The 23653-nt window shown below is 43.4% G+C and overlaps 1 protein-coding gene across 6 annotated transcripts in view; it reads left to right on the top strand.

The window, feature by feature from the left end:
- Positions 1–23653, top strand: part of slmapa (sarcolemma associated protein a) — a 242193-nt gene that overhangs the window by 86750 nt on the left and 131790 nt on the right. For all 6 annotated transcript variants that reach the window (XM_070895262.1, XM_070895261.1, XM_070895266.1 and 3 more), the window contains exon 4: positions 17969–18005. In XM_070895262.1, the coding sequence (XP_070751363.1) occupies positions 17969–18005 (37 nt within the window). The remainder of the gene's footprint in view (positions 1–17968; positions 18006–23653) is intronic.

Below are 23653 nucleotides of genomic sequence, written 5' to 3'. Positions count from 1 at the left end.
AAAACATAGCCAGAGTTCCTGATTTTGCTATCCAGTGAACCTTGCTGGAAATTGTGTCGGCGAGGATAAGATTACCAAAACACACCACCATGGTTCATATTTACAGAATGGTTACTTGGCTCAGTTAATTTTTTTTAAAGTTATATGGTAAATTAATGAGTTAAAGATGTTGACTTCGCCAAGTACATCTACCATTTTTGAAAGGCATTTGTCTTGTCTTTGAATTATGATGTAAGGAGTTGTTTTGTTTATAATTCTTTTATTGCAGTTCATGCATTTTTGATTGTTTTGAACAGATTATACATTCTGTTAATTTGTAATCATCAAAAATTGGCATGTGATACACTATCTCAGTGCAGCAGATAATGTTTTTAACTATGCAGGAAGCAGTTCACATTCTGCACTGGTATACTGGACATTCAATATGGAGACCTGAGTTTGAATTGTAGTCATTCAGCACAATGATTTATTTACCAAATGCCAGTGTTTTTTTTGAAAAAATCAGTTTAGCCAGTATTTTGGAATATCTGCAATGTTTTCAATCCATGAATTTGAAAGTTAAGTTTGTGAACCTTTTTTTTTTTTAAAACTTGAGTTGCCACCACTCGAATCTCCATGAAAATTGCAGCGATTGAAATTTGGAACTTGGCCAAGCATCTATGTATAACAATGAAAACCACCCTGTCTTTGTGGGTAATAAGAATAACTGCTTCACCTACAATAAGCTCTATGAAATGTAACGCTATTAATCATTTGATTTTAATGATATGTGGCATCAATATCTGGTGTGCTACTTTTTTTCTAATGGAAAGACAGTCATAACTTAGTTGAGACTTTGTCCTTCTTAAGCTGTGCTCGTGTCCTCATTCATGGAACAAGAATGGTTACCCACTAAGCATTCTTGCTTTTACATGTGCTTTGCATGTGAATGGTCTGAATTTGTTTCCATTGCTCTCATCAATTTTGTTCCTTTTTATATGTACCAATCTTTTATTCAAAGCTCAAGCAGTATGACTGCAATGCCACATTGATGGATTTCAGCTGTTCTATGCAATGTATTTTATTCTGGTGCAGACTTCCATTTTAACTGAAGTGAGTGTGCTTCTGTTTTTTTTTAAGTGAACTGCAGTTTAATATCTGCACTGCACTTCAGGTTGTTTGAGTATGCTTAAAGTTTGAGAATTCAAGATGGAAAAATATTTAAAAGTTGAACAGTAGAAATTGTAAATCATCTAAAGTGTTGTGTAGCTTCATTAGTATTATTTTAAATTGACAGGTTGCTGCTTCATAATTGTCAGATGACTCGTACCAATAATTTTTGTTTTCGATATGGAATGCTGGTTTTACTTTTATTTATTTGGCTGGTTCAGGAAATTTTCAATCTTGCCTGTTTTTGAAGTCGACTTCAATGCTGATTTTGCTTTGCTGTAACTAACTGATCCTGTACCAAGAGGGAGGCATTCCTTCCCAGCAATCTAATGGTATGAAGGATGATTGCCACTAATTTTCTAGGTTAGGTTTATTTGTTTGTTTTCAAAGTTTGACTCTAAATTTGTGTAAAGAAAAGTTCATGTTGCAGTGGAAAGTCCAAAGGAATGGTTACCACGATTTCTATCACTGTTGTTTTTATGACTAGTCTGGGAGTGATAACTAGAACATTAAAACATCCAGGGGTATTCAACATTTAGGAAGGATAGACAAAAAGGAAAAGGAGGTGGGTTGGCATTGCTGGTTTAAAGAGGAAATTAGTGCAATAATAAGGAAGGGCATTAGCTTGGATGATGTGGAATCGGTATGGGTGGAGCTACGGAACACCAAAGGGCAGAAAACGCTGGTGGGTGTTGTGTACAGACCACCAAACAGTAGTAGTGAGATTGGGGACAGCATCAAACAAGAAATTAGGGATGCGTGCAATAAAGGTACAGCAGTTATCATGGGCGATTTTAATCTACATATTGATTGGGCTAACCAAACTGGTAGCAATGCGGTGGAGGTGGATTTCCTGGAGTGTATTAGGGATGGTTTTCCAGACCAATATGTCGAGGAACCAACTGGAAAGCTGGCCATCCTAGACTGGGTGATGTGTAATGAGAGGGGACTAATTAGCAATCTTGTTGTGCGAGGCCCCTTGGGAAAGAGTGAACATAAGAATTAGGAACAGGAGTAGGCCATCTAGCCCCTCAAGCCTGCTCCGCCATTCAACAAGATCATGGCTGATCTAGCCGTGGACTCAGCTCCACTGACCCGCCCGCTCCCCATAACCCTTAATTCCCTTATTGGTTAAAAATCTATCTATCTGTGACTTGAATACATTCAGTGAGCTAGCCTCAACTGCTTCCTTGGGCAAAGAATTCCACAGATTCACAACCCTCTGGGAGAAGAAATTCCTTCTCAACTCGGTTTTAAATTGGCTCCCCCGTATTTTGAGGCTGTGCCCCCTAGTTCTAGTCTCCCTGACCAGTGGAAACAACCTCTCTGCCTCTATCTTGTCTGTCTCTTTCATTATTTTAAATGTTTCTATAAGATCACCCCTCATCCTTCTGAACTCCAACGAGTAAAGACCCAGTCTACTCAATCCATCATCATAAGATAACCCCTCATCTCCGGAATCAGCCTAGTGAATCATCTCTGTACCCCCTCCAAAGCCAGTATATCCTTCCTTAAGTAAGGTGACCAAAACTGCACGCAGTACTCCAGGTCCGGCCTCACCAATAACCTATACAGTTGCAGAAGGACCTCCCTGCTTTTGTACTCCATCCCTCTCGCAATGAAGGCCAACATTCCATTCGCCTTCCTGATTACCTGCTGCACCTGCAAACTAACTTTGTGGGATTTATGCACAAGGACCCCCAGGTCCCTCTGCACCGCAGCATGTTGTAATTTCTCCCCATTCAAATAATATTCCCTTTTACTGTTTTTTTTTTTCCCCCAAGATGGATGACCTCACTTTCCGACATTGTATTCCATCTGCCAAACCTTAGCCCATTCGCTTAACCTATCTAAATCTCTTTGCAGCCTCTCTGTCCTCTACACAACCCGCTTTCCCACTAATCTTTGTGTCATCTGCAAATTTTGTTCCACTACACTCTATCCCCTCTTCCAGGTCATCTATGTATATTGTAAACAGTTGTGGTCCCAGCACCGATCCCTGTGGCACACCACTAACCACCGATTTCCAACCCGAAAAGGACCCATTTATCCCGAATCTCTGCTTTCTGTTAGCCAGCCAATTCTCTATCCATGCTAATACATTTCGCCTGACTCCGCGTACCTTTATCTTCTGCAGTAACCTTTTGTGTGGCACCTTATCGAATGCCCTTTGAAAATCTAAATACACCACATCTATTGGTACACCTCTATCCACCATGCTCGTTATATCCTCAAAGAATTCCAGTAAATTAGTTAAACATGATTTCCCCTTCATGAATCCATGCTGCGTCTGCTTGATTGCACTATTCCTATCGAGATGTCCCGCTATTTCTTCCTTAATAGTTTCAAGCATTTTCCCCACTACAGATGTTAAACTAACCGGCCTATAGTTACCTGCCTTTTGTCTGCCCCCTTTTTTAAACAGAGGCATTACATTAGCTGCTTTCCAATCCGCTGGTACCTCCCCAGAGTCCAGAGAATTTTGGTAGATTATAACAAATGCATCTGCTATAACTTCCGCCATCTCTTTTAATACCCTGGGATGCATTTCATCAGGACCAGGGGACTTGTCTACCTTGAGTCCCATTAGCCTGTCCAGCACTACCCCCCTAGTGATAGTGATTGTCTCAAGGTCTTCCCTTCCCACATTCCTCTGACCAGCAATTTTTGGCATGGTTTTTGTGTCTTCCACTGTGAAGACCGAAGCAAAATAATTGTTTAAGGTCTCGGCCATTTCCACATTTCCCATTATTAAATCCCCCTTCTCATCTTCTAAGTGACCAACATTTACTTTGGTCACTCTTTTCCGTTTTATATATCTGTAAAAGCTTTTACTATCTGTTTTTATGTTTTGCGCAAGTTTACCTTCGTAATCTATCTTTCCTTTCTTTATTGCTTTCTTAGTCATTCTTTGCTGTCATTTAAAATTTTCCCAATCTTCTAGTTTCCCACTAACCTTGGCCACCTTATATGCATTGGTTTTTAATTTGATACTCTCCTTTATTTGCTTGGTTATCCACGGCTGGTTATCCCTTCTCTTACCGCCCTTCTTTTTCACTGGAATATATTTTTGTTGACCACTGTGAAAGAGCTCCTTAAAAGTCCTCCACTGTTCCTCAGTTGTACCACCGTTTAGTCTGTGTTTCCAGTCTACTTTAGCCAACTCTGCCCTCATCCCACTGTAGTCCCCTTTGTTTAAGCATAGTACGCTCGTTTGAGACACAACTTCCTCACCCTCAATCTGTATTACAAATTCAACCATACTGTGATCACTCATTCCGAGAGGATCTTTTACTAGGAGATCGTTTATTATTCCTGTCTCATTACACAGGACCAGATCTAAGATAGCTTGCTCCTTTGTAGGTTCTGTAACATAGTGTTCTAAGAAACAATCCCGTATGCATTCTATCAATTCCTCCTCCAGGCTACCCCGTGCGATTTGATTTGACCAATCGATATGTCGGTTAAAATCCCCCATGATTACTGCCATTCCTTTTTCACATGCCTCCATTATTCCCTTGATTATTGCCCGCCCAACCGTGATGTTATTATTTGGGGGCCTATATACTATGACCACCAGTATCTTTTCCCCCTTATTATCTCTAATCTCCACCCACAATGATTCAACATTTTGTTCATTAGAGCCAATATCGTCTCTCACAACTGCCCTGATGATATCCTTTTATTGACAGAGCTACCCCACCTCCTTTCCCTTCTTGTGTATCTTTACGAATCGTAATATGGTTGAATTTTTTATTAAGATGGAGAATGACACAGTTAATTCAGAGACTAGGTTCCTGAACTTAAGGAAAGGTAACTTCGATGGTATGCGATGTGAATTGGCTAGAATAGACTGGCGAATGATACTTAAAGGGTTGACGGTGGATAGGCAATGGCAAACATTTAAAGATCACATGGATGAACTTCAACAATTGTACATTCCTGTTTGGAGTAAAAATAAAACTGGGAAGGTGGCTCAACCGTGGCTAACAAAGGAAATTAAGGATAGTGTTAAATCCAAGGAAGAGACATATAAATTGGCCAAAAAAAGCAGCAAACCTGAGGTCTGGGAGAATTTTACAATTCCGCAGAGGAGGACAAAGGGTTTAATTAGGAAGGGGAAAATAGAGTATGCGAGGAAGCTTGCTGGGAACATATAACTGTAAAAGCTTCTATAGATATGTGAAGAGGAAAAGATTAGTGAAGACAAGCGTAGGTCCCTTGCAGTCAGATTCAGGTGAATTTATAACGGAGAACAAAGAAATGGCGGACCAGTTGAACAAATATTTGGTTCCATTTTCACGAAGGAAGACACAAATTACCTTCAGGAAATACATGGGGACCGAGGGTCTAGTGAGAAGGAGGAACTGAAGGAAATCTTTATTAGGCGGGAAATTGTGTTCGGGAAATTGATGGGATTGAAGGCCGATAAATCCCCGGGGCCTGATAGTCTGCATCCCAGAGTACTTAAGGAAGTGGCCCTAGAAATAGTGGATGCATTGATGATCATTTTCCAACAGTCTATCAACTCTGCATCAGTTCCTATGGACTGGAGGGTAGCTAATGTAACCCCACTTTTTAAAAAAGGAGGGAGAGAAAATGGGTAATTATAGACCGGTTAGTCTGACATCAGTAGTGGGAAAAATGTTGGAATCAATTATTAAAGATGAAATAGCAGCGCATTTGGAAAGCAGTGACAGGATCGGTCCAAGTCAGCATCAATTTATGAAACGGAAATCATGCTTGACAAATCTTCTAGAATTTTTCGAGGATGTAACTGGTAGAGTGGACAAGGGAGAATCAGTGGATGTGGTATATTTAGACTTTCAAAAGGCTTTTGACAAGGTCCCACACAAGAGATTTGTGTGTAAAATTAAAGCACATGGTATTGGGGGTAATGTACTGACGTGGCTCGAGAACTGGTTTTCAGACAGGAAGCAGAGAGTCGGGATTAAGCGGGTCCTTTTCAGAATGGCAGGCAGTGACTCGCGGGGTGCCGCAGGGCTCAGTGCTGGGACCCCAGCTATTTACAATTACATCAATGATTTAGATGAAGGAATTGAGTGTAATATCTCCAAATTTGCAGATGACACTAAGCTGGGTGAAGGTCTGAGCTGTGAGGAGGATGCTAAGAGGCTGCAGGGTGACTTGGACAGGTTAAGTGAGTGGGCAAACGCATGGCAGATGCAGTATAATGTGGATAAATGTGAGGTTAACCACTTTGGTGGCAAAAACATGAAGGCAGAATATTATCTGAATGGCGGCAGATTAGGAAAAGGGGAGGTGACATGAGACCTGGGTGTCATGGTTCATCAGTCATTGAAAGTTGGCATGCAGGTATAGCAGGTGGTGAAGAAGGCAAATGGTATGTTGGCCTTCATAGCTAGGGGATTTGAGTATAGGAGCAGGGAGGTCTTACTGAAGTTGTACAGGGTCTTAGTGAGGCCTCACCTGGAATATTGTGTTCAGTTTTGGTCTCCTAATGTGAGGAAGGACGTTCTTGCTGTTGAGGGAGCGCAGCGAAGGTTCACCAGACTGATTCCCGCGATGGCAGGACTGACATATGAGGCGAGGCTGGATCGACTGGGCCTGTATTCACTGGAGTTTAGAAGGATGAGAGGGGACCTCATCGAAACATATAAAATTCTGACGGGACTGGACAGGTTAGATGCTGGAAGAATGTTCCTGATGTTGGGGAAGTCCAGAACCAGGGAACACAGTCTAAGGATAAGGGGTAGGCCATTTAGGACTGAGAGGAAGAGAAACTTATTCACTTGGAGAGTTGTTAACCTGTGTAATTCCCTACTGCAGAGAATTGTTGATGCCAGTTCATTGGATGTATTCAAGAGGGAGTTAGATGTGGCCCTTACGGCTAATGTGGATAAATGTGAGGTTATCCACTTTGGTGGTAAAAACAGAGAGACAGACTATTATCTGAATGGTGACAGATTAGGAAAAGGGGAGGCGCAACGAGACCTAGGTGTCATGGTACATCAGTCATTGAAGGTTGGCATGCAGGTACAGCAGGCGGTTAAGAAAGCAAATGGCATGTTGGCCGTCATAGCGAGGGGATTTGAGTACAGGGGCAGGGAGGTGTTGCTACAGTTGTACAGGGCCTTGGCGAGGCCACACCTGGAGTATTGTGTACAGTTTTGGTCTCCTAACTTGAAGGACATTCTTGCTATTGAGGGAGTGCAGCCAAGGATCACCAGACTGATTCCCAGGATGGCGGGACTGACATCAAGAAAGACTGAATCAACTGGGCTTGTATTTACTGGAGTTCAGAAGAATGAGAGGGGATCTCATCGAAACGTTTAAAATTCTGACAGGTTTAGACAGGTTAGATGCAGGAAGAATGTTCCCAATGTTGGGGAAGTCCAGAACCAGGGGTCACAGTCTAAGGATAAGGGGTAAGCCATTTAGGACCGAGATGAGGAGAAACTTCTTCACCCAGAGAGTGGTGAACCTGTGGAATTCTCTACCACAAAGTTGTTGAGGCCAATTCACTAAATATATTCAAAAAGGAGTTAGATGTTGTCCTTTCTACTCGGGGGATCAAGGGGTATGACGAGAAAGCAGGAATGGGGTACTGAAGTTGCATGTTCAGCCATGAACTCATTGAATGGCGGTGCAGGCTCGAAGGACCAAATGGCCTACTCCTGCACTTATTTTCTATGTTTCGATGTAAGAAGTAATACAAGTATTCATGAAACAGATTTAACAGATGACTACCACTAATATTAACATCCTACACTGCCAAGTATCAAAAAGTGGTTCTTGGTGCAACTATAATGTACATATAATTTACTCCAATTTATTTTGAAAATTAACTTCACAATACCTTGAGTTCTGGTTCAATCAAAGGGAAATGAGTTTAGCAGTTGAAAATTGTCAGCTTTTTAAAAATATACTCGATAAGATGTTTGCAATGGGAAACTCAAGACTTTGCTTTTTCAGGTCCCCTGGTGCTACTGTTGAGCTGCAGACTAAAGTCATTTTTACTCTCTCCTGTCAATTCCTCTTTGCCCAATTCAGAAGAGAAAGCATCCTGCATAAGTATAATATTTCACTTTCATCCTTGTGGCCTTTCCGAAATTGCCAATTTCGTGCAAAATTAGGGACGTTTCCATTCTGTGTTTCCACTGAAAACTGCCTTTAGATTGCTCAAATATAAAGGACTGGAACAGCCATTATTTGGAAGGATGCTTTCATCCCACTGGTCAGGGCTGGATTGAAATTCCAGTCCTGGGATAAAAGATCATAGTTCATGTGGAAACCAGTATGCTCGATTGTTATTGATTAAAGAGCAAAACCTAAATGGTAGTAACCTCTAGATTATGCAGGACAAATGAACAAAAAATGGGGGTAGTTACCCTAATAAGAGTTCTGTACACAAATGCATGTAGCGCAAAAAATAAAACAAGTGAGATGGGAGCACAAATTCAGCTTAAAGGGTATGATGTAGTCATTGCAGTGTCCCAGCTACAGGCTGGGCATGATTCAGAGTTAATTATTCCCAACTATTAAGGTCTTTAGTAAGGATGGGGAAACTGGAAAAGGACAATGAGTAGTAATTACAGCAGTAGAAAGAAGGAATTTCAGTAAGGTGATCAGGCAATGGAAACAATATGGCAGGAATTGTCTACAAACCTCATGATCGTAGTGATATGGCCCCAAGTTTCGACATGATTTGCTCCCGATTTTTAGGAGCAACTGGTGTCGAAATCGGAATTCTCGTCATTTAGTTTGCTCCAGTTCTAGTCAGTTAGAACAGTTTCACTTTGGAACAGAATTTGTTTTTCAAAAGGGGGCGTGTCCGGCCACTTACGCCTGATTTCAAAGTTTCGTGAGTGAAAACTTACTCCAAACTAACTTAGAATGGAGTAAGTGAAGATTTTTGTACGCTCGAAAAAACCTTGTCTGCACTTTAGAAAATCAGTCGTAGGTTACAAATCAGGCGTAGGGAATGGTGGGGGGGGGGGGGGGGTTTAAAGGGAAGTTTACAAACATTAAACACTTCAGTTTTACAAATAAAGAGCCATCATCAATAATAAATGATAAAAACATCAATAAATCAATCAATAAATCAATCAATAAATCAACCAATAAATCAATCAAAAAAAATTAATAAGAAATAATTTTTTTTTACAAATCAATAAATAAAACATTTTCTACTTACCGACTGCAGCACCGGGAGCCCTCCAACAGCGTGCTGGGATGCCCACCCCCCCCCAGTGTGTCTCTGTCAGTGTCTCTGTCTCTCTGTCTGTCTGTGTGTGTGTGTGTGTGTGTCTATCATTCTCTGTCTGTCTGTGTTTCTGACAGTGAGGGGAGGGGGGGGAGGGGGGGAGCAGAGGGATGGGAGGGGAGGGGGAGGGGGGGAGAAGGAAGGAGATTGGGGGGGGGTGGGGAGAAGAAAGGAGATGGGGGATGGGGGGGGAAGAAAGGAGATGGGGGGGAGTGGGAGGGAGGGAGGCTGAACGGACCGGCCGGGCCCGAGACTTCGGGCAGGGCCCGCCCCCAGCACCAGATTTACAGGTAGGTGGCGTTGGGTCGGGTCGGGGGGAGCGCGGGTCGTGAGGGTGGTGGGAGGGAGGTCAGTTCGCTTCGGGTTGGGGGGAGGGAGGGAGGGAGGGAGAGGGAGGTCAGGTCGGGTGCGGTGGGGGGGGCGGGGGAAGCGGGAGTCGGGTCGGTGTCGGGTCCGGTCCGGAGGCGGAGGTCGGGGGCAAGCAGGAATCTGGTCGGGTCCAATCCGGGGGGGTCGTGTCCGGGGTGGAGGGGGGGAGAGGAGCAGGAGTCGGATCGGGGGGTGGGGGGAGGAGCAGGAGTCGGATCGGGTCCGGGGGCCGTGGGAGGAGCCTTATTCACGCAGCCCCAGTGAGGCCATTCGGCCAGTGCTCGGGGCTGCGTGCTTCAGCCCCTCCCACACAGTTTTGGGTGCCTGGAGCTACTGCACATACGCGCCCACTGTAGCGCGCATGTGCAGAGGTCCCAGCACTGTTTTCAGCGCAGGGACCTGGCTCCACCCCCTACAGCTCGTGCTGCACTGCGCCGAGCTGCAAACGACCTGCAGAGAGCTGGAGAATCTGGAAGTTTTTTTTAGGCGCACTTTGTGGCGCGAAAAACGGGCGTCCAGGTCGGGACTGCGCCGTTCTCGGCGCGGCTCGAAACTTGGGCCCATAGTATGGGTATGTATAAATAGAGAGATCAGGAATGCATGGAGCTAAAACAAATAATTATGATGGGAGATTTTAATTTTCATAATTTTCACTGGAACAAGTAGAACAGTTCAAATAGTAACGGTAATAAGTTTCTAGAATGTATTCAGTTTTCTCGAACGTGAATAGGCCATACGAGCCCTTGAACGTATTCAATAAGATAATGTCTGAACTTCTACATCAACTCCACTTTCCCGCCTTATCCTCATACCCCTTGATTCTCTTGGTGCCCAAGAATATCTTCAATGACTGATCATCCACAACCCTTTAGGGTAGAGAATTCCAACGATTCACAGCTCTTGAATGAAGAAATTTCTCCTCATCTCAGTCCTAAATGGCCAACCCCTTCTCCTTAGGCCATGCCCCCTAGTTCTAGACTCTCCAGGCAGGGGAAGCAGCCGATCAACATCTACCCTGTCAAGCCCTCCAAGCATGATGGCCCTGAATTTGCATCCCCTATGGGGTGCGCACGCGCTGCTCGAGGCCCCGCAAGTTCCAGGCTTAGGCAAGTACTGCTCTTGACAGATTGTATGCATCCGGTAGTAAAGGACCTCCGCTATTTGCCCAACTTCTGCCCAGCGAATGCCCTTGAAATTCTTACAACTGATAAAAGTGGGCATAAGATGTAAGGCCTGCTTTTATGAGCATGAGACTTTTAAAGGACAGATAAATAAAACATTGTCAATAATTTAAACATTTAAAAACCTGAGAAATAAGGCAAATTTATTTTTAATCAAAAATTCCCTAAATTCTGGAGAGGTCCCAGTGGATTGGAAAACCGCAAATGTAACACCCTTATTTTTTTTTAAAAAAGGAAGCAAATCGAAAGCAGGAAACTATAGACCAGTTAGCCTAACATCTGTCGTTGGGAAAATGCTGGAGTCCATTCTTAAGGAAGGAGTAGCAGGACATTTGGAAAAGCATAATACTTTCATGCAGAGTCGGCATGATTTTATGAAAAGAAAATCATGTTTGACAAATTTGCTGGAGTTCTTTGAGGATGTAATAAGCAGGGTGGATAAGGGGGAACTAGTGGTTGTGGTATATTTGGCATTCGATAAGGTGCCACATAAAAGGTTACTGCTCAAGATGAAAGCTCACTGGGTTAGAGGTAATATATTAGCATAGATAGTGGAACAGAACTAACAGAAAACAGAGAGTCGAGATAAATGGGTAATTTTCCGGTTGGCAAACAGTAACTAGTGGGGTGTCACAGGGATGAGTGCTGGGGCCTCAACTATTTACAATCTATATTAGTGTCTTGGATGAAGGGACCGAGTGTAATGTAGCCAAGTTTGCTGATGATACAAAGATGGGTGGGAAAGCAAATTGTGAGGAGGACATAAAAATTCTGCAAAGGGATATAGACAGGCTAAGTGACTGGGCGAACATTTGGCAGATGGAGTATAATGTGGGAAAGTGTGAGGTTATCCACTTTGGCAGAAAAAACAGAAAAGCAAATTATAATTTAAATGAAGAAAAATTGCAACGTGCTGCAGTACAGGGGACCTGGGAGAGTCCTTGTGCATGTAACACAAAAAGTTAGTATGCAGGTACAGCAAGTAATCAGGAAGGCAAATGGAATGTTGGTCTTTATTGCAAGGGGGATGGAGTATAAAAGCAGAGAAGTCCTGCTACAACTGTACAGGGTATTGGTGAGGCCACACCTGGAGTACTGCGTACAGTTTTGGTCTCCTTATTTAAGGAGGGATATACATGCATTGGAGACAGTTCAGAGAAGGTTCACGAGGTTGATTCCGGAGATGAAGGGGTTGATTTATGAAGAGAGATTGAGCAGGTTGGGCCTATACTCATTGGAGTTTAGAAGAATGAGAGGTGATCTTATTGAAACAAACAAGATACTGAGGGGACTCAACAAGGTAGATGCAGAGAGGATGTTTCCCCTCCTCAGGAAATCTAGAACTCTGGGGCATAGTTTCAGAATAAGGGGTCACCCATTTAGAATTGAGATGAGAAGGAATTTCTGAGGGTCGTAAATCTGTGGAATTCTCTGCCGCAGAGAGCTGTGAAGGCTGTTGAATATTGGTCATTGAATATATTTAAGATGCTGATAAGGGAGTAAAGGGTTATGGGGAGCGAGCAGAGAAGTGGAGCTGAGCCCAGCCATGATCTTGATTGAATGGCAGTGCAGGCTCAAGGTGCCATGTGGCCTACTGCTCTTATTATGTTAAACCCTTTAAAATATGTAAATGTATTTTTCAAAAATTTAAATTTTTGTTTTAAATAATTAATTGAATTCCATTTTCATTTTAAATCAGCTGTTTTTTAAAAATTTATTTTAACTGTTTATTTTTTTGGAGTATTCCCATTCATACTTATGATTCTGTATATACTAGATAGCAAACATAGAAACATTGAAAATAGGTGCAGGAGTGGGCCATTCGGCCTTCTGGGCCTGCACCGCCATTCAATAAGATCATGGCTGATCATTCACCTCAGTACCCCTTTCCTGCTTTCTCTCCATATCCCTTGATCCCTTTAGCCATAAGGGCCATATCTAATTCCCTCTTGAATATATCTAACGAACTGGCATCAACAACTCTCTGAGGTAGAGAATTCCACAGGTTAACAACTCTGAGTGAATAAGTTTCTCCTCATTTCGGTCCTAAATGGCCTACCCCTTATCCGAAGACTGTGTCCCCTGGTTCTGGACTACTCCAACATCGGGAACATTCTTCCAGCATCTAACCTCTCCAGTCCCGTTAGAATTTTATATGTCTCTGAGATCCCCTCTCATCCTTCTAAACTTCAACGAATACAGGCCAAGTCGATCTCGTCTCTTCTCGTATGTCAGTCCTGCCATCGCGGGAATCAGTCTGGTGAACCTTTGCTGCACTCCCTCAATAGCAAGAATGTCCTTCCTCAGATTAGGAGACCAAAACTGAACACAATATTCCAGGTGAAGCCTCACCAAGGCTCTGTACAACTGCATTAAGACTTCCTTGCTCCTACACTCAAATCCCCTAGCTATGAAGGCCAACATGCCATTTGCTGCCTTCACTGCCTGCTGTACCTGCATGCCAATTTTCAATGACTGATTGACTGATGTACCATAACACCTAGGTCTTGTTGCACCTCCCCTTTTCCTAATCTGCCGCCATTCAGATAATATTCTGCCTTCATGTTTTTGCTCCTAAAGTGTATAACTTTACATTTATCCACATTATACTGCATCTGCCATGCATTTGCCCACTCACCTAACCTGTCCAAGTCACCCTGCAGCCTCTTAGCATCCTCCTCACAGCTCACACCGCCATCCAGCTTAGTGTCATCTGCAAACTTGGAGATATTACACTCAATTCCTTCATCTAAATCATTGATGTATATTGTAAATAGCTGGGGTCCCAGCACTGAGCCCTGCGGTACCCCGCTAGTCACTGCCTGCCATTCTGAAAAGGACCCGTTTATCCCAACTCTCTGTTTCCTGTCTGCCAACCAGTTCTCTATCCATGTCAATACATTACCCCCAATACCATGTGCTTTAATTTTGCACACCAATCTCTTGTGTGGGACCTTGTCAGAAGTCTTTTGAAAGTCCAAATACACCACATCCACTCGTTCTTCCTTGTCCACTCTACTAGTTACATCCTCAAAATATTCATATGGAATCCAGAAGATTTGTCAAGCATGATTTCCCTTTCATAAATCTATGCTGACTTGGACCGATCCTGTTGCTGCTTTCCAAATGCGCTGCTATTTCATCTTTAATAATTGATTCCAACATTTTCCCCATTACTGACGTCAAGCTAACCGGTTTATAATTCCCCGTTTTCTCTCTAAAAAGTGGTGTTAAGTTAGCTACCCTCCAGTCCCTAGGAACTGATCCAGAGTCGATAGACTGTTGGAAAATGATCACCAATGCATCCACTATTTCTAGGGCCACTTAAGTACTCTGGGATGCAGTCTATCAGGCCCCAGGGATTTATCGGCCTTCAATCCCCTCAATTTCCCGAACACTATTTCCTGACGAATAAGGATTTCCTTCAGTTCCTCCTTCTCTCTGGACCCTCAGTCCACTAGTATTTCCGGAAGGTCCTTCATGAAGACAGAACCAAAGTATTTGTTCAATTGGTCTGCCATTTCTTTGTTCCCCATTAAAAATTCATCTGATTCTGACTGCAAGGGACCTACATTTGTCTTCACTAATCTTTTTCTCTTCACATCGATAGAAGCTTTTGCAGTCAGTTTTTATGTTACCAGCAAGCTTCCTCTCATACTCTGTTTCCCCCTCCTAATTAAACCCTTTGTCCTCCTCTGAATTCTAAATTTCTCTCACTCCTCTGGTTTGCTGCTTTTTCTGGCCAATTTATATGCCTCTTCCTTGGATTTAACACTATTCCTAATTTCCCTTGTTAGCCATGGTTGAGCCACCTTCCCCGTTTTATTTTTACTGCAGACAGGGATGTACAATTGTTGACGTTCATCCATGTGATCTTTAAATGTTTGCCATTGTCTATCCACTGTCAACCTTTTAAGTATCTAGTCTCTGGACCACCAGGTAAGTTCGTAGAAATTCTTCAGGTCGGAGGCATCCGCCCGCGGGAAGCCTCCGACCACAATTTCTGCACCATTAAATGTTTCAATGCGATCCCTTTTCATAATGCTAAATTCCAGAGAATTTCGGCTCATTCTACACAATGTTTCCTCATAAGACAGTCCTGTCATTCCAGGAATCAATCTAGTGAGCCTTTGTTGCACTACTTCTAAGGCAAGTATATCCTTCCTTGGGTATGGAAACCAAAACTGTACACAGTACTCCAGGTGTGGCAGCAAGACTGCCTTACTCTTATACGCCAATCCCCTTACAACAAAAGTTAACATACCATTTGCTTTCCTAATTGCTTGCTATATGTGCCTATTAACTTTCTGTGATTCGTACACAAGGACATTGAAATCCCTCACATTTAGAACCGGAAGGGAAAACAAACCATACAAGATTTAGTGATGAGCAACAAACCAGAATTAGCTAACAATCCGATGGTACGGGAACATCTTGGAAATAGTGACCATAATATGATTCAATGTGATACAGGTTGAGCGTCCGAAATCTGGAGATCCAAAATTCGGAATGGTCCGAAATCCGGACATCGTACTGATCTGTGGGGGTTTTTCCTTTTTTCTAAACTGATTACTGCTGTGAGTTGAGCCAAGGGAGGAGGGAAAATAACCCCCAAAAAATTCACAAAACTGTTACCAACTAAATCGCTGAGAGAATTTAAAAAAAAAATAAAAACTTTAACTTACTTTTTTTGCAGGTCTTCAACGCAGGTTTTTCCCAACGCCTGACCCGCAGCCAATGCTGCCGAACCCTCTTGCACCACCTCCCCCCCCCGCCCTTACTATGGCCAAAGCATTCCAGAATCCCGACCTCGGAAAAATGTTCCAAAATCTGGCAATACCCAAACCTCGGCCCAGGCGTTTACGGATTCGGGACGTCGGAAAGACATTCCGAAATACCCGAAATCCGGAACGGTTTCGGTCCCAAGGTTTCCGGATTTCAGATGCTCTACCTGTACTAGGTTTGAAAGAGAGTTGCAGCTCAGTTTTCAATTTAATTAATGTAAGCATCAAAGGGATGTGAAATGAATTGACTGCAGTAAACTGGGCTGTACTGCAAATCTACACTCCAGCAGTATTTGGTACAAATATTTACAAAACCAGTAAATACCCCGAAGAGGCAACGGTTCCACTTGTGTCGTTAAGCAGCTGCAGCCAACAAATGAGGTGGGACCGTATAAAGCCGAAATGCAAGGAGAAGTGGAAACAAAGTGGACTTGAAAGAGAAACAAAGAAAGTAATAGGAGGTGCAAGAAGGAATATGAAAACCATTGCATGGGAAATCAAGGCCAACAGCAAATGTTTCAATAAATACATTTCAAGAAAATGTCACCCATTAAAGACAGATGCGGTTGTGACTATATAATGGACAATTAGGAAATGGCAAATTTGTTAAATGAATACTTTGGGGAAAATAAGTCATGGGGAGGAATTTAGTTGACTTAAGATAAGTTTTCAAAAAATGGTAATGGAGAAAATAAAAGGACTTAAGATCTGCAGGGCCTGATGGTTTCCACCCGAATGCATTAAAAGAAATGGATGAGGAAATTGCAACGGCATTAGTCATAATTTTTCAAAGCTCACTAGCTTCAGAAATTGTGCCTATGGATTGGAAAATTTAAAATGTTTCTCCATTGTTTAAGAAGGGAGACAGAGATAAACCACAGGTAACTGCAGACCTGCCAGTTTGGAAGCAGTTGCAGGGACGTTACTAGAATCTATCAGGAAGGACTATGCTTTTGAGTTTTGAATTTTCTTTTTGACGTTTGGTAGATGTAAAAGATTTCACGGCACTATTTGAAGAAGAGCAACAGAGTTCTCCCAGTGTCCTGCTCCTTTCTTTTCTTCCTTTCTTCCTCATTGTTTTCCTTACTTCCTCTTTCCTTACTTCCTCTTTCCACTTTTCTTCTTTCTTATTTTCCTCTTTCCACTTTTTCTTTCTGACTTCCTTCCTCTTCCTTTCCCTTTCTCTTTTCCTTTCTCACTCCTCTGTTCTTCCTCTCTAGGGATAAAGCGCTCGGGAGGTCAAGTGGATTTGAGGTCGATGATCAGCCATGATCTTATTGAATGGAGGAGCAGTCTCAAGGGGCCGTATGGCCTTCTCATGCTCCTGTTGTGTTCTTGTGTTTCTCCTTTCCCTTTTCTTTCCTTTTGTCCTCTTTTCTTCCTTTCTCCTCTTCATTTCTCATTTTCCTTTTCTTCCGCTCCTCTTCCTTCCTTTTTCTTCCTTTCTCTTTCTTCTTTTCTTTTCTTTTCTTTTATCTTTTTCTGACGCTTCCTCTCTCCTCTCCTTTCCTTCCCCTTCCATTCCCCTCTCCTTTCCTTCCCCTTCCATTCCCCTCTCTTTTCCTTCCCCTTCCCTCCCCTCCCCTCTCCTCCCCTTCCCTTCCTCTTTTTTTCCTAATTCCTTTGTGATATGTAGTCTATGATAAGACCATTATGCACCTTTGCTAACTAGAGTTCAAATATTGATTGCTATTGGGACCAAATGTAATCCACTCAGATTGAAGTATTCTGTAATGATCAAGATAGCTTAGCTTTAAAAAGTATTTCTGGAAATATTCAAGATTGTTAATCCTTAAGTATGATTGATAGATGTACAGTTGCTTTCAGTACACTGTTCATTGATGTTTGGACAAAGTAATTTATTAAATGGGCTAGCACTATTTGTCAGCATCGTGCTTTTCAGAAAATAAATTCTGGTCCTTTTCCATTACGCTTCCTCTGTTGAAAGGCAGAGAATGACAATCAAAGCGTATTGGTACAGCTGTTGAACATTTTGCAATTGCTGCAGGACAAGTTCACCAGGGATAAGTCATTCACGTGCAAAGTGCATTTAGACTTCCAGTAGAGTTACATATTCACACGAGTTGCTCAATGAAAATTTATTTTTACTTTAACTCTTGTTTTCAGGTGTATTCTAAAATCTCCACGAGCACAGAGATTTTTTTTTTAAATCAGTGACTTTGGTAGTGAAGGTGTTTTTTGCAGTTTTGTCTTACCTGGTATTTCTTGTCTTTTAGTGTCATCCAGGCTCCTTTACCACTTCCTGTTGAAAAGGTGAGAGGCTCATTTTATAATTTAGATTTTTTTTTTCCCATATTAAAGAAATGGCTGCTGCTGATTTATTTAAATATATTTCTGGTAAGCACATGGGTTTTGAATATTAACAACGCAGAGTATAAAATTGTAAATACAGCGTAGTAATGTGTAGTATTAAGTCTTGAGTGGATTTGAAAGTGATGTCCTTAAATGAGTACTGTATCAGTTGTAATAAAGCAGTCCTATCCAAGAATGGTTAAATATGTGTCTAACAATTCAGTATATTGAACTCTACTTACTGCTTTCAGTTTGCCAGACATGAAATGATTTCATTGCAATTAATTTAATCTCTCACTGACCTTACCACCCAGCTTGCTCTGGGAAGGCTAACCTTGCAAATCTCCTCCCCGTGCAACTCATTCGTCCAACCAATGACTGTGTGTTCTGGTAGTAGATCAGCCATCACGGATGTTCTCAAAATCTCCTTACAAAATGTCCGTTCACTTTCAAACCAGGCCCTTGCCATCCATGACCTTATCATGGATGACTGCATCGACATCCTGGCACAAACGGAAACTTGGCTGAAGGATAATGACACACGACCTTTAATCGAAGCCTCCCCTCCTGCCTATACCTTCTACCACTTGCCACACCCAGACCGCCGTGGGGATATAGCTCTCATCACTCAATCATACCTTGGTCTATCCCCTGACTCCGGCACTTTCTCATCTTTTGAACATCTCGCCTTATTCCACCCTTCTAACCCCTCATTCAAAGTTCTCGTTCTCTACCTTAGAAATTAGGAGCAGGCCATTTGACCCTTCGAGCCTGCACCACCATTCAATAAGATCATGGCTGATCATTCAATCTCAGTACCCCTTTCCTGCTTTCTCTCCATACCCCTTGATCCCTTTGGTCGTAAGGGCCATATCTAACTCCCTTTTGAATATATCTAACGAACTGGCCTCAACAACTTTCTGCAGTAGAGAATTCCACAGGTTAACCACTCTCTGAGTGAAGAAGTTTCTCCTCATCTTGGTCCTAAATGGCTTACCTCTTATTCTTAGACTGTGACCCCTAGTTCTGGAACTCCCCAGCAATGGGAACATTATTCCTGCCTCTAACCTGTCCAATCTTGTCAGAATTTTATATGTTTCTATGAGATCCCCTCTCATTCTTCTAAACTCCAGTGGATACAAGCCCAGTTGATCCAGTCTCTCCTCATATATCAGTCCTGCCATCTCGGGAATCAATCTGGTGAACCTTCACTGGACTCCCTTAATAGCAAGAACGTCCTTCCTCAGATTAGGAGACACAATATTCCAGGTGTGGCCTCACCAAGCCTCTCTACAACTGCAATAAGACCTCCCTGCTCCTATACTCAAATCCTCTAGCTGTGAAGGCCAACATGCCATTTGCCACCTGCTGTGCCTGCATGCCAAACTTCAATGACTGATGTACCATGACACCCAGGTCTCGTTGCACCTCCCCTTTTCCTAGTCTGTCACCATTCAGATAATCTGCCTGTGTGTTTTTGCCATCAAAGTGAATAACCTCACATTTATCCACATTATACTGCACCTGCCATGCATTTTCCCACTCACCTAACCTGTCCAAGTCACCCTGCAGCCTCTTGACATCCTTCTCACAGCTCAAAGCACCACCCAGTTTAATGCCATTTGCAAACTTAGGGATATTATATTTAATTCCTTCATCTAAATCATTGATGTATATTGTAAATAGCTGGGGTCCCAGCACCGAACCCTGCCGCACCCCCACTGGTCACTGCCTGCCATTCTGAAAAGGACCCGCTTATTCTGACTCTCTGCTTCCTGTCTGCCAACCAGTTCTCTGTCCAGTTGGCAGTGCCAACCAGTTCACTGCTCACCCAAACTGGCATCACGGATATATCCTCACTGCTTTCCTCCTTCAACCTTTGCACCAAGCGACTTCTCATCCTCGGTGATTTCAACCTCCATCTCAACTCATCTTGTTCTCTCTCCTCTGAGTTCACTACCCTCCTGTCCTCCCTTTAACCTCTTCCTCCATGTTAATTCCTCAACCATATTCACAGCCACCCCCTTGACCTTGCATGCTCTCGTGGCCTTGCTATTCCAACCACATCAATTAAAGATAAAGCCATCTCTGACCATTTATTTCCTTGTATCGCTCTCAACCCACATTCCCCTTCCCCAATCCAAACATACTTCCTTCTGCATCTGCCCCTGGATAAAACTCTCTCCAAATTCTATTACAACTGCACTTATCAACTCGAAATTGTCCAACCTTTGGCCCTCTTTGACAGTGACATTTCTTCAGCCACCGATCTGCTCAGTCACACCCTCGCTACCACTTTTGATGCCCTAGTCCCCATTAAAATGATTACTCTCTCCCACCTTTACCATTCCCCCTGGTACAGCCCTCACCTTCGTCCCTCAAGTCAAAAGGGTGTAGACTTGAATGGATGTGGCAGACGACTGGTTTAGCCATTCACCGCCAGATCTGGCTCGAACACACACAACAATATCGGTTCTTACTCTTGTCTACAAAAACTGCTCACTATTCCAGGATCATTCTGGATTGCAAAAATAACCCCAAGCTACTATTCTCTACTGCTAACAGTCTCCTTAAATGCCTCTCCCCTGTCTCCACCACAGTCTCCTCCAACAACAAGTATGAGGAGCTCATGGACTTCTTTGTATCAAAGATTGAGACCATCTGATCAGCTGCCTCTGTGAGTTCCCTTCCTTCACCTAGCCCACAGGGCCAAACTTCCTCTGACGCTCCCACCTGCCCTAGTCCTAAACTCATATCTTTTTCTAGTTTCTCTTTGATCTCCCCTCTTCGGGCCCAAGTTTCCACGTGATTTGTGCCTGAATTTTAGGAGCAACTGGTGGAGAACGGACTATCTTAGAAATCGCAATTCTCCACATTTTTTTTTTCTGCAGTTCTAGTCAGGTAGAACAGTTCTACTTTGGAACAGAATTTTTTCTTCAAAAGGGGGCGTGTCCGGCCACTGACGCCTGATTTCAAAGTTTCCACAGTGAAAACGTACTCCAAACTAAAGTAGAATGGAGCAAGTGAAGATTTTTGTAGAACTGAAAAAACCTGTTCTGCACATTAAAAAATCAGGCGCAGGTTACAAATTAGGCGTCCAGAACGAGGTGGGGGGGGGGGATGAGGGGGGGCGGGGGGAAGGGAAGTCATTAAATTCTACAATCAATCCTTATTTATACTTCTACAAATATTATACAAATAAATCCAACCTGAATAAACATTTATAAGCAAAGAAAAGATTAAATAAACCATCTTCCTACCTGTGTGAAAGTGCTTCAGCCATCGTTCGTTCCTGCAGGAGGGTGGGGAAAGAAACCGCCGTTTGTTGCCGTGGAGGGGAGGGAGGGGAAGGAGACAGCGGTTTGTTGCCGCCGCGGAGGGGAGGGAGGGGGAGGAAACCGCCGTTTGTTGCCGTGGAGGGGAGGGAGGGGGAGGAAACTGCCGTTTGTTGCCGTGGAGGGGAGGGAGGGGAAGGAGACAGCTGTTTGTTGCCGCCGCGGAGGGGAGGGAGGGGGAGGAAACTGCCGTTTGTTGCCGTGGAGGGTGGGGAGGGGAAGGAGACAGTGAGAAGGGTAGCCTCAGTGCTGATGTGCTGATGGCAATGTGCTTTTATTAAAAAATGTTCAAAAATTAAACAGCTACAAAGAACTACAAAAATGGCCAAGTGCCAATGTTTCCTTCACACTGCGCGTGTGTGAACGCTCCAACGCGCACGCGCAGCGTTGCCGGCAGGAAAAAAAATAATTTAAATAGTACCCGCCCCCTCCCACTTACAAAATCGGCGCGAGTGTAGGCTCCGCCCCCCCCGGGCGCCGCGCCAAACAGACAAGGAGCTGCAAAGCGCTCGAGAATAGCGCCTTTTTTTTCTGGCGCTGTTTTAGGCGCGAAAAACGGGCGCCCAGCTCGGAGGGGCGCCCGTTTTTTATCCTGTGGAAACTTGGGCCCTTAATCTCTCCAAACTCATCTTATCCATGAGACCCACTTCTTGCTCTCTTGACCCTATTCCCACTAAACTGCTGACCACCCAACTTCCTTTTCTGGCTCCCATGTCAGCTGACATTGTTAACGATTCTCTCCTCAGGTACTGTTCCCCTCTCCTTCAAATCTGCTGTCATCACCCCTCTTCTCAAAAAAAAACAATTCTTGACCCCACTTTGCTTGCTAGCTATCGCCCCATCTCCAACCTCCCTTTCCTGTCCAAAGTACTTGAATGTGTTGTTGCCTCCCAAATCCGTGATCATCTTTCCATGAATTCAATGTTTGAATCCCTTCAATCTGGCTTTCGCCCCTGCCACAGTACCAAAACTGCTCTCATTAAAGTCACAAATGACATCCTTTGTGACTGTGACAAAGATAAGCTATCTCTCCTCGTCCTTCTGCAGCCTTTGACACAGTTGACCACTCCATCCTCCACCAGTGTCCAACTGGGTGGGACTGCACTCGCCTGGTTCCATTCTTATCTATCTAATCATAGCCAGAAAATCTCCTGCAATGGCTTCTCTTCCCACTCCCGCATCGTTACCTCTGGTGTTCCCCAAGGATCTGTCCTTGGTCCCCTCTTATTTCTCATCTCTCTGCTGCCCCTTGGCGATATCATCCGAAAACACGGAGTCAGTTTCCACATGTACGCTGACGACACCCAGCTCGACCTCTCCATCACTTCTGTCGACCCCTGCTTGGTATCTAAATTGTCAGATTGCTTGACCGACATCCAGTACTTGATGAGCAGAAATGTTCTTCAATTAACTATTGGGAAGACCGTAGCCATCATCTTTGGTCCCCGCCACAAACTGCGTTCCCTCAACACTGACTCCATCCCTCTCCCTAGCATCAATCTGAGGGTGAACAAGACTGTTCACAACCTAGGTATCATATTGACACTGAAGTGAGTTTCCAGCCACACATCCGCGGCATAACTAAAACCACCTTTTTCCACCTCCGTAACATTGCCCGTCTCCGTCCCTGCCTCAGCTCTTCTGTTACTGAAACTCTCATCCATGCCTTTGTTACCTCTAGACTTGACTACTCCAACTCACTCCTGGCCAGTCTTCCACATTCCACACTACATAAACTTGAAGTCATCCAAAACTCAGCAGCCCGTGCACTAACCCGCACCAAGTCAAGATCACCCATCACCCCTGTGCTTTCTGACCTACATTGGCTCCTAGTTTTTTTTTTAAATGCCTCGATTTCAAAATTCTCATCCTTGTTTACAAATCACTCCATGGACTTGCCCATCCCTAATCTCTAATCTTTTTCAGCCTCACAATCGCATAAGATGTCTGCGCTCTTCAAATTCTGGCCTCTTGAACATCTCTCATTATAACTACTCAACCATTGGTGGCCATGCCTTCAGCTGCCTGGACCCTAAACTCTGGAACTCCCTCCCTAAACCTCTACGCCTCTCTACCTCTCTCCTCCTTTTAAGACGCTCGTTAAAACCGACCTCTTTAAACAAGCTTTTGGTCATTTGCCTTAATTTCTTCTTCTGTGGCTCTGTCAAATTTATCTGATGGTCTTGCAACACTGTTGTGAAACTCCTTGGGACATTTTACTACGTTAAAGACACTATATAAATAAAAGTTATTATTATTAATTAGAATATGGAT

The sequence above is a fragment of the Pristiophorus japonicus genome, chromosome 12 (genome assembly GCF_044704955.1).
Source record: "Pristiophorus japonicus isolate sPriJap1 chromosome 12, sPriJap1.hap1, whole genome shotgun sequence".
Taxonomy (NCBI): Eukaryota; Metazoa; Chordata; class Chondrichthyes; family Pristiophoridae; genus Pristiophorus; species Pristiophorus japonicus.
This window is presented reverse-complemented; position numbering and strand designations above follow the sequence as displayed.